Below are 12153 nucleotides of genomic sequence, written 5' to 3'. Positions count from 1 at the left end.
AACAGAACGTGACTAGGCTACTATGTATGGACCTATCAAAATAAAATTAATTTATTATTTGTCATTTGGAGTTTATTTAGGAACTGCTGGTCCACAATTACTTCTGTCTGTTCTATTTTGCAGTTATTATAGTAATCAATAATACTTCAAAGTAATGATTGCAATGCTTAGCACTTCCAGCCAAACATTTCTATTCGGCTGCTGTAATATGCAAATGTTGTTTACAAATAATGATGCTGCAGGTCAACAGATTCTGTTATAAGCCAGCTGTTTCACACTTCACAACAAAAATATTTTCTCACTATTTTCGCTAAGTCTAAACATAGCTATATGTTGTCCAGTTACCAGTTTCAGAACACAGATCTAAGATTGTTCTTCCAGGACTTCTTTATCTAATCAGAATAGATTGTGTTTCTTTCTTCTAAATGCTTCCTCAATGTTTAATTATCAAATCATTTCCCCAAAAAACATAATTAGCACACTTTCTCCAAGAATCCAAGCACTTACATCAATTCAGTTGAAGCCTTATTTTTGATGATTTTTGCAGGCAGAGAGGGCATCTGGCAATCTTTTAGTCTACACAGTTTCTCTGAAATGTTCTCCAGAGTGGTCTGGTGAAAAATGAAATATTTTTTGAGCATGCTTTTGTGAAGTCTGGCTAGAATGAGAAGGATAAGACCTATTTAGTCACACAGAATTTCTGAATACTATCCCCTTTTCATTCCTGTCTTGTGACCTATGTGCCAGATGAATTGCACGGGGAAGGAGGAGTGTCAGCTCAGCCAAGGTTCTTTCCATACCTTGAGAAATTTCATGTTGTCTTTTAGAATTACCATAAGACTCCTTTGTACTTTTGGAACATCACAGGGGTGTTTTAACATGGTACAGAACTCGTGGTCAGAGCCATTTACTTATTTCAAAAATCTCAAACAACAAATTTGCAGATTTTCTTTGTGCCACATACCCATGGCATGTTCAAGAGACCATGTTACAACATCTAGATTCCAGTGTGCTTTAAAGAACGTATTTTTGAGCCTTCAGGAATCTCAAAGCAAGTGAAATCTTAGTATATAAACATGCAGAAGTTATAAAGTGAAATTACGTGAAATGAACAGAGCAGAGAGGTGAAGGAGTACAATATAGACAGCTCTATTTCTTGCACTGACAGATCACAGGTAAGGAACCTTGTTTACAAGCATGTACCTTGAATGACACACAGCCGAATAACAGAATGACCTTCACAGCCTAAAACAGTTTTGCAGCTGTGCAACAGGTTCCGATAACAACATGATACAATAGATGTTGGATTCAAGGTCATTATTGCTATTTAATACAGAGCAAATTTCTTTCCGGAAGACTTTATCTCAATGGCTTCTATTTTCCAAAAGCAGCAGCTATTTTGCTTTTGAAAGCCGATGTAGATAAGACACCTGGGGATTCTGTATTAACATTTTTCTCTAGTCCCGGATGCATTATACAGAATTTATTTTTTAAGTTTGAAGGTGATACAGGCTGTCATGTTTGAGGGCTCACACCACTGTAACTGAAGGGATTAAGAAGAAACTTCTCTGTTGAAACCTTCTCAGAGCATCCTGTATCTTCCACTGAAGCATCTGATATTGGCCTTTCTCAGAAAACACAGATGACAGATTTGGTGGACAGCAGTGTGGCACCTTGAGCACTTCATCCCTATATTTGATGGGAGATAAAACTTTAAGGACTTTTGAGGTATTTTCCAGGTGGACAACTGACTAGGTTATCAACAGGAAGGGATAGAAGTACATTTGTGTTTCAATAATTAGAACAAGCCAGCAGATGTAGGAGACTGTAAGTGACACAAAAGAGACCCAAAATACACCAACTAGTGTACCAGCCCAAACCAAGTGGAGATGGTAAGAAGAAGTTAGAATGAATAATGAAAAGGTTTGAAGATCAATGTATTCTTAACGGATAAAGAAAGGTAGATCTGTGAAAACATTTTTTTCTTGCCACAACGCAGAAAGAGAGGGAGAAAACAGGAAATGTTAAGAATGGATATACAAAACCTTTTTTTTTTTTTGCATTACAGCTCAGTAAAGCCCAAGGATTACGGATATACAGCAATCAAAAGACTTGTGAAGAGCTACATGGAGAAAGGAATCTGACTGATGCTTGGAAAGGGAATGGTCACATATCAGACTACCCAAAGTACATGTTGTGAACATTACATTCAAATCAGTCAGGAACATATTTATGGAAAATAAGATGGTGCATACATGCTTTTCAAAGCTGAGACTGACTCAGCAAAGCTAATCGTTGTAGCTAAGAACTTGGAGGAGAACACTTAGGACATAGCAATTATCTCTGCTAAAGCAGAAAATGTGACAGGCCAGCAAAAACAACACTCTGTATTTACCATATACTGTAAAAGATTGATGGCATGCCACCCAAAGGATCTCAAGCAAGTCATAACAAAGTACATGACACAAGCTTTATTTGTTCAATTAAGAGCAACTTAGGATGTGGAAAGCAAGAGGTAACGATGACACATGGAGAACAAAACCTTGAAGTACAAATCATGTAAAATGTACAAAGTACAAATCATGGTGAAATCAACACTTCTTCAAAATTATGAGCTAAATTGATTGTCCACAAGGCAGAAGAATACTGAAAATAAAATGAACAAATTTTGAAATTATAGACAACAGAGAAAATATATAAAATCTCATGAGGAACAGGGAATTCCATAGGGCTATGACATGACTGCATTACTTCCAATATTGTAGTTACATTTCGGCAACAGTAATATCTCAAGGAATTCCCATTTCAGTTTTTTCTGCATTTATAATCCACATGTGCATGGAATAATTGAGGACTGAATTAATGCAGCACCAGGAAATAAGTCAAGACCAAGTAATGCCTGCATTTGACTACAGCTTATTAACTTTATCTTAATCATCCAATGCTATGTATCTATAATCAAACAGCTCATTAAACTGGCACGCCTGTATGTCAGAGAGCTAACACCAGGAAATCAAAAGAATATTTGGCAATGGATGATGAAACAGTTGAATACAATTTATGTATGAGAAGTGATCATTCGGCATAATCATTTCATGGTTTTGTGATGTGCTGTTTTAAACAATCCCTATGTTATTGCTGAGGAGGGAGTTGTCTACATCCACTACCTTCCCTGTATCGTCACAGCTTCCACTTCCAAGCCACTATCATGCCAGTTTTCCATGAAGATCCATGGGTCTGCAAAAATCCCTTGTGAGCCCCAGAAAAGTAAGCTGTCATTTTTCCACAGTCTGAGCACTAAGCTCTCTTTCTGTCCATAGACAGCAGGGATGCGATTAGCCTGAGTGTTGGATACAGAAACTAGCTCTCCACACACCCTTTCCTTCCTTTCACTTGCAGAATTACAATGAATATTTATTTTAATTAGTAGTAGCGACTACAGTTTAACTATTGCCCTTTCAACTGGGATTAGGTTTAGATGTCATAGTCATCATGTTCTGAAACTACATAGTGTGAAAATGCACTCTACGCTTCTGACAGTTTGTAGTGTAAACAGACGAATAAGTATATGACTGTAAAAATGGCCTTTCATGTAATTACAAAAAATGTGATGGCAAAAATATGATTGTATAGCACGTGATGTGTCTTGTACTCGTGTCACATTTCATGTCCCCCATTTTTTGCCTAATCACAAGTAGAAGACATCTGTCATTATTAGTACCTTTCTTCCTGCAAGGAATGCCTGGTTGTGGATAGAACCATGGAAAATGCTTGTCCCAGCCAGCAACAGCGCAATGGGCCTCCAGTTTCTGATTGGCACTCCCTCCTCCCCAGGAAAACGTCTTGTAGTAAAATAAGTGTGTTTGTGCAGTGGTGACTATTTGTCACTGTAGACCCTGACACAGGCATTAAAGCATCTGCCATTTAGAACTGTGTCTCATAACTGCCCAACATGAGAGCTGTAATGAAATCCTACCTTACCATATTGAACTAGAGAAGTCTGTTTAGTTAGCAAGGTTGCACCTCTCAGATACTAACAGGACTGTAACTGATATGAACACTAAAGTCCATATCCAATCAAAGGAAAACAGCAATAATTTGGAACAGCTATACAGCCAAGGCCTCTGTGAATAAGAATTTTTAAATCTTCCCCTACAAAGACTGTCAAATTATACAAAGTTGTCTTTTCCAGGTTTCTACCTTTCTGGCTTCCCAGCTCCAGAGCATATACTATACCATTCACTACTCCACTTGCCAAACTTGCATTTGAGGGATGGTTGCTCCCACATGCTTTTAAATTCTCTGAAATGTCACATACTTATACACAAGCACTGGCATGCACAGTACAGACACTTCCTCTAGTCAGTTCCTAAATCTCCAGCAAGAGTGCATGTGACAATGTGGATATGCAAATAATATCATTTCCTTGGACAAGTGGAATTTGAATAAAGTCAAGTAAACAGAGTCTAGGTAAGCAAAAGTCCGCTGATAGTCTAACAACATATATAAATGAAAATTGAGTATTAAAGCTGGTCTGTGTTACCCCTGCAGATCTCTGTGAAATTCAGACATTTTAAGGCAAGAAGAGATTATGAAGTTCAGCTAAGAAGTGCCCCTACATACCACAAGCCATGAAGTTCCATATGCTCTGTTCCAGTAGCAGAAATTATGCTTCCATGAATGTCAGTAAAGTTCTTTTGCTTAAATTTCCCATAGGTCATTGTCAGCATAAGAAATGCTTGTCCCCCTTAGAGTCTCCACTGCCCAGACTTTCAAGAGAACTCATGGAAAATCTCTAATCTCTGTTCACCAAACATTTCTGTAATAAATTGTAGATTCAGGGATAGATAGCTGTTCTTTACCAGACTACCTATCTTTTGTGCACCAGCTTTCCCCTTACAGTTTCCACATCTCTCAGCCATTTCAAACATCTTTAAAAAGTAAAGATATCTCAATCCTTCCCATCTGCTTAAAATTTCCTTCTGAAGGAAAAGGAGAGATGAAGTGTCTCATCCTCCTTAGCTTTCGCAATCCTTGGCATAACACGCTATTTCAGCAGCAAATTTCATAGTGCAGCAACATGTCAAGGTTTTCTCTGGTTCTTCCCAATGAACTGTGGTTACGAATACATTAGCAGATAATGTAGGTGCATCAGGAGCAGATCTGTAGAAACTGGCGGTGCTGAAGACCTAGCATCCACTTCACATTGAAATGGGTGCCTTCCAGCTTAGTTTCTCCTGAACAGAGCCCAGATGACACACTCTGAGAGCACCCTGTAAGGAGTATCGGAAGTGCAGTAAGTGGGGGCTATTCAGAGATTTGCTCCACAAGGGTATTCCTGACAAATTAAAATGAGAGTGTAAACACAGCCAGGGTGAGTATTTGAGTGCACCTCTTGAGACACATCAGGAGGAACAGCAGACAATTAACCCTCTAATAGCTTAGACTGGTGTCCTAACTATGTAACGTACAGGTTACAAGTGATAACAAAACATGGGCATTAACACATATCCTCAGACATACCACCTACCCTTACCTGAAAAGTTTATGTGGAAAAGTGAATTTGGAGGGATCAAAATTCTGGAGATCAGCTGTGACTTAAAATGCAGTGCATCTTTCTTGGATTTCGGTCATCCTGACCCCTTACTGAATTTACCACTCACTGACTTATTGAAGTACTTCATTGGTAGGATAACAGACCTTGTAGACCAGTGAAATACAGTACATCTCATGTTTTACTTCTGTAAATATACTGAAAGTACATTTTCAGTAGAGTACCACAGTATTCTGGTGGAAGCAGTAACAATTGAATAAAGAACTGGCTTCACAGACTGAGAGTGAGTTTTTCTGTAAGGGGCTATCAAGCCAACTGAAGTTACAAGCAGAGTTCAGCAGTGATCCTCCTTCCAATTCTCCATCCAGTTCTTATTCACGTGCTTTTACTTCCTCGTATGTCTTTGTGCTTATATCTAACATGATCTGGAATGCAAGGCACAAAGAGAAAAAAAGAGCAGCACCAACTTTTGAATCCTTCACTTGATCCACTTTTGTAATGGAGAATGTCACTGAGGACATTTTGTTCAAATATGCTAGGGTTGTTTGCTAGCTGTGTTATGTTCACCAAGGAGCTGGAATGGGAGATGCAGTGTGATGGCTACAGCAAAATTCAAGCTGCTTGTGTGATGGGGAAATTGGCCGACTTCATTCAAATTAAAATTCAGTTACAGTTGATAGGAGTTTTGCTCGATAAAGGGCTAACTATGCTGTGCCCACGTTACTGTGAGGAACCAAATCTGTTTACTCTAGCACTAAGTGCTGGAAAGAACGAACTTCTTATTTTGTTTCCTGTTTAAAAAAAAAAATCTGTTGACAGCAGAAGGAGCGTCTGGCTCCTAAACGTCTAGTTTTCCAACTCCCTAAGTCCAGTTAAAACTCTTGAAAGGACAACAACAATTTGGTAATGATATTTCTCCCTTAAACTAAGTTTTCTTTTGTGCACCTTACCAGTGGATTGATCTCATCTCTGTCTTGTTCCAAACATTCCCAGAGCAGTAGTGAAGAAACTGAAGATTAAAAGAAAAAATGACTGTAGTAAATGTGAAAATGTTTTAAATAATCAGCAGACTTACAATTTTTCTTTTTTTTTTTATTACTACCATCACTAATGGTATGGGACAAACATCCCTGTGGGACTCCAAAGCATGTAACACCAAGGGATGGCTCCTCCCTGGATAGTCAGCAAATTAAATGAGAAACACAAGGGATGGTAAAGGTCAACATTATATCCCTTTTTAAAGGTAGAAAATTAAATCACAGGGAAATTAAGTGACTGGTCAAAGGTCAAACAGAAAGCAAGTTGCAGAGCATGGAAACTGAGAAACTGTGTCTTATGTTCAGCTCCTTAACTGCAAGACTACCCTTTCTTTAATCTGAAGAGGAAAAAAACATCAGTGCTGGAATATTAATATCAAAATTAGTTTTGCTGCCAACAATCTGAATTTCTCTGTCTCATCCAAAACTGGATATTGTTCTGCCTCATCAAAGCAGAAATGAGACCCATTCCAACAACACTGATTTGGTCAAAACAAAATCACAACTACTCTTTAAGATTTTTGTACTCCAAAAAATTGGTTTGCAATCAGTTTTGGAGAAACAGTCAAGCCAATGATCAATTTCATTGTAGCTTTTGAGAAATGAACAAAAATGCCACGGTTCCCTTCAGAAAGAATGAAGTTAGAAGCTACATTTCAGAGATATTGTGGTATTCCAGGAGCTTCATCCACTCTTCATATATTATTGTGAGTTTCTATGAAAAAGCGTACACATGTATGCGTGTATACATGCATACACACATATGTACACACACAGAAATATAATTATCCACATAAATATATACGTGTGTGTGTCTATAGATATAGACACATATATATGCATATGCACATATATATATTTACATAAGCAGAGAGAAATTACATGGGATTTAAGGAACACAGGGCAATCCAGGGAAAGGGGCAAACAGGCCATTTTCCCATACCTTCTCTTTCTTGATGTAAGAGAAGCCTAGACATGATGTGATGTTACAGTATACACTAACAGAGAGTGATCACAAGCTCCATTTCTGTCTCAGGGGCTAGGAAGCTCTATATACCTTGCCAGGCCCAAGGGATTAAACTGTAGTTACACCATATGCCTGGGCTTTGTTTGCCCTAAACATCATCAAGGACAAGGGCTGTCCGGAGAACCCCATCAGACTGTAACCCAGTCACCTGGAATCACTCCTGTCACCTCATGGGCAACGTGGGAAAGTTCCGATGAAAAGACTAAGCCGAGGTGCAATAACCGTGGGTGCTTCAGCACCGCAGCAAGGCTCTGCCTTGGCAACATTCCCCGTGTGTGGAGAAACAGTGAGCTTGGCTCCTAACCTTGGGCTGGCCAGGGTGGCTTGGGTCACAGGAATGGCATGCTTCAAGGGGGGGTGGGGGGGGGGGAATAGCAGGGGCTTCTTCTGAAAATATTAACCCGTCTATTTGGAGAGTGATGGCTGCCTTTGAAATCTCTCCTTATAGATCTATACTTAGCACCGGGGCAAGGAGCGTGCGCTGGGGGGTGTGAGGGGTGGGCTGGGGGAGGGCTGCCTGTGAAGCCCCGCGCCTTTGTCCTCCAGCCGTGCCCCCGCGGGCTCGGCCGCAGGGACGGGGCCGCCCGCCGCGCCCGGACGCGGCTCCCGAGCCCCCACCTCGCGTCCCTTCGCTGCACCCCGAGCTCACGGGATTTCGGGGGGGGGGGGAGGGGGGAAGTTGGGTTGTATTTTTCTTTTTCGCTTGTTTTCCTTTTTTTTTTTAATTTGCCTCCCTCCCCTCGTGCCCCCCCTCCCCCTTCTAAATAGGAGATGTTCTCAGGACAGCGCCCAGGAGACTGGCTGGAATCAGTTTTGGAGGGTGATACACCGCGACAGCTAAAAGTTGGATAGGGTTTCAGCAGCTCCTATATAAAGCAGGGGGGACTTATGTCACTGGACTAATTAAATTCCATCTGAGTTGTTCCTCGGGGTGTTTTTGAGCCTGCCACCCAACTCAAGCAGGCAGAGAGGCCGAGGGACAGCATGATGATGGACCTTTTTGAAACTGGCTCCTATTTCTTCTACTTGGACGGGGAGAATGGAGCCCTGCAGCAGCTGGAGATGGCTGAGGGATCCCCGCTGTACCCAGGCAGCGATGGCACCTTGTCCCCCTGTCAGGACCAAATGCCGCCAGAGGCCGGCAGTGACAGCAGCGGAGAGGAGCATGTGCTGGCACCCCCGGGACTACAACCCCCTCACTGCCCCGGCCAGTGTTTGATCTGGGCTTGTAAAACTTGCAAGAGAAAGTCGGCCCCCACGGACAGACGGAAAGCAGCCACCCTGCGGGAGAGGAGGAGACTGAAGAAGATCAACGAAGCCTTCGAGGCTCTGAAAAGGCGGACTGTGGCGAACCCCAATCAGAGGCTGCCCAAGGTGGAGATCCTGAGGAGCGCCATCAGCTACATCGAGAGGCTGCAGGACCTCTTGCACAGGCTGGATCAGCAGGAGAAAATGCAGGAGATCGGGGGGGGACCCTTCAGCTTCAGCCCCAAGCAGGGAAATGTAAGCACTGCCGCTTGATTCCTCCCGCCGCCCCTGGCATCCAGCTGCGAAACCGCCGCGCCCGTCACCTCCCCTCCTCCTCGGCACGGCTTCTGCGGCGGCCGGGCAGGCTGGCAGGCCCGGAGGGGGCTCTTCGAGGAACGTGCGAGCTCCTCGGGCCTCCAGCGGGTAGCCGCCCCGCCCCGGGGAGCCGCGGTCCACCTTACTAACACCCGTCCTCTCCCCGTGTCTCCCCCTTCCCGCCCCCGCGTGTGTGCCGCAGATCCCCAGTTCAGACTTCCTGAGCACCTGCAGCTCCGACTGGCAAAGCGTTTCTGACCATTCCCGAGCCCTAGGAGTCAGCCCCAAGGAAGGTAACTCGCACCGCGGCCGCCGTCCTCCGTGTGCGCGGCGGTGCGGCCGCCGCCGCCGGGCCGTGCTCACCCGCCGTCCCCGCTGCCGCGCGCCCTTCCCTCGCCCTAACGGCTGCGGTCCCTAACGGCCGCCGTCCCTAACGGCCGCGGTCCCCAACGGTCGCGGCCCCCAACGGTCTCTCACCCTCCGGCGCCCGGGCTCTCCGCCTGCCGCGAACCCTGCCCCGCAGGCCCGGCGAGCAGGAACCGTTTGCTCTTTAATCCCTTTTCTCTCGTTGAGCAGGAGGCTCCATCGTCGAGTCGTCGGCCTCCAGCAGCCTTCGCTGTCTCTCTTCCATAGTGGACAGTATTTCTTCCGACGAGCCCAAACTGCCCAGCGTGGAGGAAGTGGTGGAGAAATAAATCCGGTTGCTCTGGTAGTATATTTAACGGAGATGGAGCCCCCACTCCCTTCCCTCTAAACTAAGTAATGAAACAAATTAACACAGCGGAAAGCCCAGGCAGGGGCCTTGTTAAGGTCGAGTCAAGGTACACCTACCCCAAAGAAAATGGCTCTCACTGACTCGAGCCAAACAGACTTTCCCCCTTTTTCTTTCCCCCTTTTTTTTCCCCTGAGTTTTGTTTTCTTTAAATTGTGTTGCTTAGACCACCCTTCCTCTTTTTTTTGTTGATTTTTTTCTTTTTCTTTTTTTTTTTTAATTGAAGATACTTACCTGTGTACCGGTGATCCGCTTTGTCTGAGACTCACCGGAAAGTTCATTCCTGTCTGAGTGAAGCTGTTGGTTGCATTTCGTGTTAGTCGTATTTAAAGAGTTCCCGCCTCGTTTCGTTCCTGTAAATAATTTTAGTACTGTCTTTTCTTTTGTAAACATAACAAATATATATTTAAATGGTGGAATGTGATATTGTATATAAGAACAGACGAATTTCTTGGATTGTAAAATAAAGCTCTTTGTGTTACAGTGTTTCCCCCCCCCGCCCCCGTAATTAAATAATAACCCGATCCCGGAGTTAAAACCCGCCACTGACTTCGGCGAGACCAAGCCCTGAAGAGTCAGACATATGTAGCCGAGACACGACCCGTGTGACTGGGAGGCAGCACTCAGGACAGATTTTTCCTTCCTTTTCTCCTCTAAGGAACGTCTCTCCTTATCTGGGGCCGCACCCGCGGTGTGAATTACCCGCCTCCCCGGTTCGCTCCCAGGGGAAGCCGGGCAGGCGCGGTGGGTGCCCGGGCAGGACCCGCAGCCTGTCCGGTTGCCCGCAGCGCTCCGCGGCCCGTTTCCTCGCCGTGCTTGCCGAACGCGCTTCCCCCCCTTGGAAAGCGCTACTGCTCCCCTAAAATGTCCGACAGTGCCGCTTGCGTAGCTCGCCAGGCACGGACGCTTCTTCGGCCTTGGCCTGCACGGGGTGGGTGAGCTTAGAAAGGGGGAGCGCAAAGAGCTCCCCCTCCCCGCCCCGGTCCTTGAGAAGAGCGAGGCTCAGCGCGTCTCACCTTTTCCTCTCGGCACCGGAGGACTTGAACCCCAGGCCTTGTCTGCCGCAAAATGGATGGGCCTGCTACCCTAACGGGGCGGCAAAAGGCTGTGAGAGGAGCCCGCTCCCTTGGGGGCTGTGGGGCTGTGATTTCTTCCCAGGAAAGGTAACTCCCCTTGACTTCGTTGAGCCTGAGGGAGAAGAGAATGGGGTTCCTCAGGGAGGAAAGAGTTAAGCGGCCGAAAAGGGGTTTGGGGGGAGGGGGGGGGGGAGGTTAACAACATATGAAGCCTTTCACTCAGTGATGTAAAAAAACACAGCCTCTCTGAGGATGGTGGAGCGGAGCTGCTCACAGTCAGAGCGTTACGGTTCGTAACAGATTGTTTATACCCCCGGGAAGGGGCGACCACCAGGGAACAGCGCGCTCTGCCCTACACACACGCACAGGGCTCGCCAGAGAGCTGGCAAAAGCAAAGGGACGCTACTTCAACTCTGCCCGCGGGCGCTCTCCTCGTCAGCTTTAACCCTTGACTTATTTTTTGTTTTTTTGTTTTTTGAAAGGTCACAGCCACGTTTCGGGAAGGTGTCCCCCTTCTCGGCCGGCTCGGGCACGGGTACGTCCGTCTGAAGGGGAAGCTCTGGAAGCAGACTGCCCTGAGAGCTGGCCCTCCCATCGCGGTGCCCTCCTTCCTCCCTTTTTGTGCCACCCTGGTTTTTAAACCAGTTAAGTACTCGCTCTAATTGCTCTCTAATGAGATAACTCTGTGGTAAGGAGTTACTGCGGCAGCACAGTGTGATGGGCACGTAGTGATAGGACAGTTCCCCCCTTTTTCTCGTTTCAAACTAACCCCTTTGCCTCTTGGGGAACCCTTGGGCTCTTCAGAAAGCGGCGCTTCGGGGAACGCGGGTGCTTGCGTGCGGTCTCTGCGTTGTGGCGAAAGAGCGAAGATGTTACAGTTTGCTTCCATAGCGAAGGGACCCGGTCAGCAACAGAGCGTGTCAGACCGGGTTAGCGGCTCGTCGCCTCCCTTAGTAATTCGTTTCGATCCCCGCCGGGTCACAGAGAAGGGCTACACGCAGTTGATACGCCTGATGCAGCACCGGCCGAACCAAGCCCCGCGGGACCCGCGTCCCGCAGCGGGGCCGCAGCGGTGTCGAAGCACCCCCGAAACCACGGTGTCACACCGACACCCGGCTGGCCTA

General features: G+C 45.5%; 1 protein-coding gene across 1 annotated transcript; it reads left to right on the top strand.

The window, feature by feature from the left end:
- The first annotated feature begins 8602 nt into the window (after positions 1-8602).
- MYF6 (myogenic factor 6) lies at positions 8603-9876 on the top strand. The gene is made up of 3 exons (XM_050913673.1): positions 8603-9121; positions 9384-9474; positions 9758-9876. Exons 1-3 carry the CDS (start codon positions 8603-8605, stop codon positions 9874-9876), a joined length of 729 nt encoding a protein of 242 aa, XP_050769630.1.
- The last annotated feature ends 2277 nt before the right edge of the window (positions 9877-12153 follow it).

This window comes from Gymnogyps californianus, chromosome 1 (genome assembly GCF_018139145.2).
Source record: "Gymnogyps californianus isolate 813 chromosome 1, ASM1813914v2, whole genome shotgun sequence".
Taxonomy (NCBI): domain Eukaryota; kingdom Metazoa; phylum Chordata; class Aves; order Accipitriformes; family Cathartidae; genus Gymnogyps; species Gymnogyps californianus.
The sequence above is the reverse complement of the archived record's forward strand: the minus strand, read 5'-3'. Positions and strand labels throughout refer to the sequence as shown.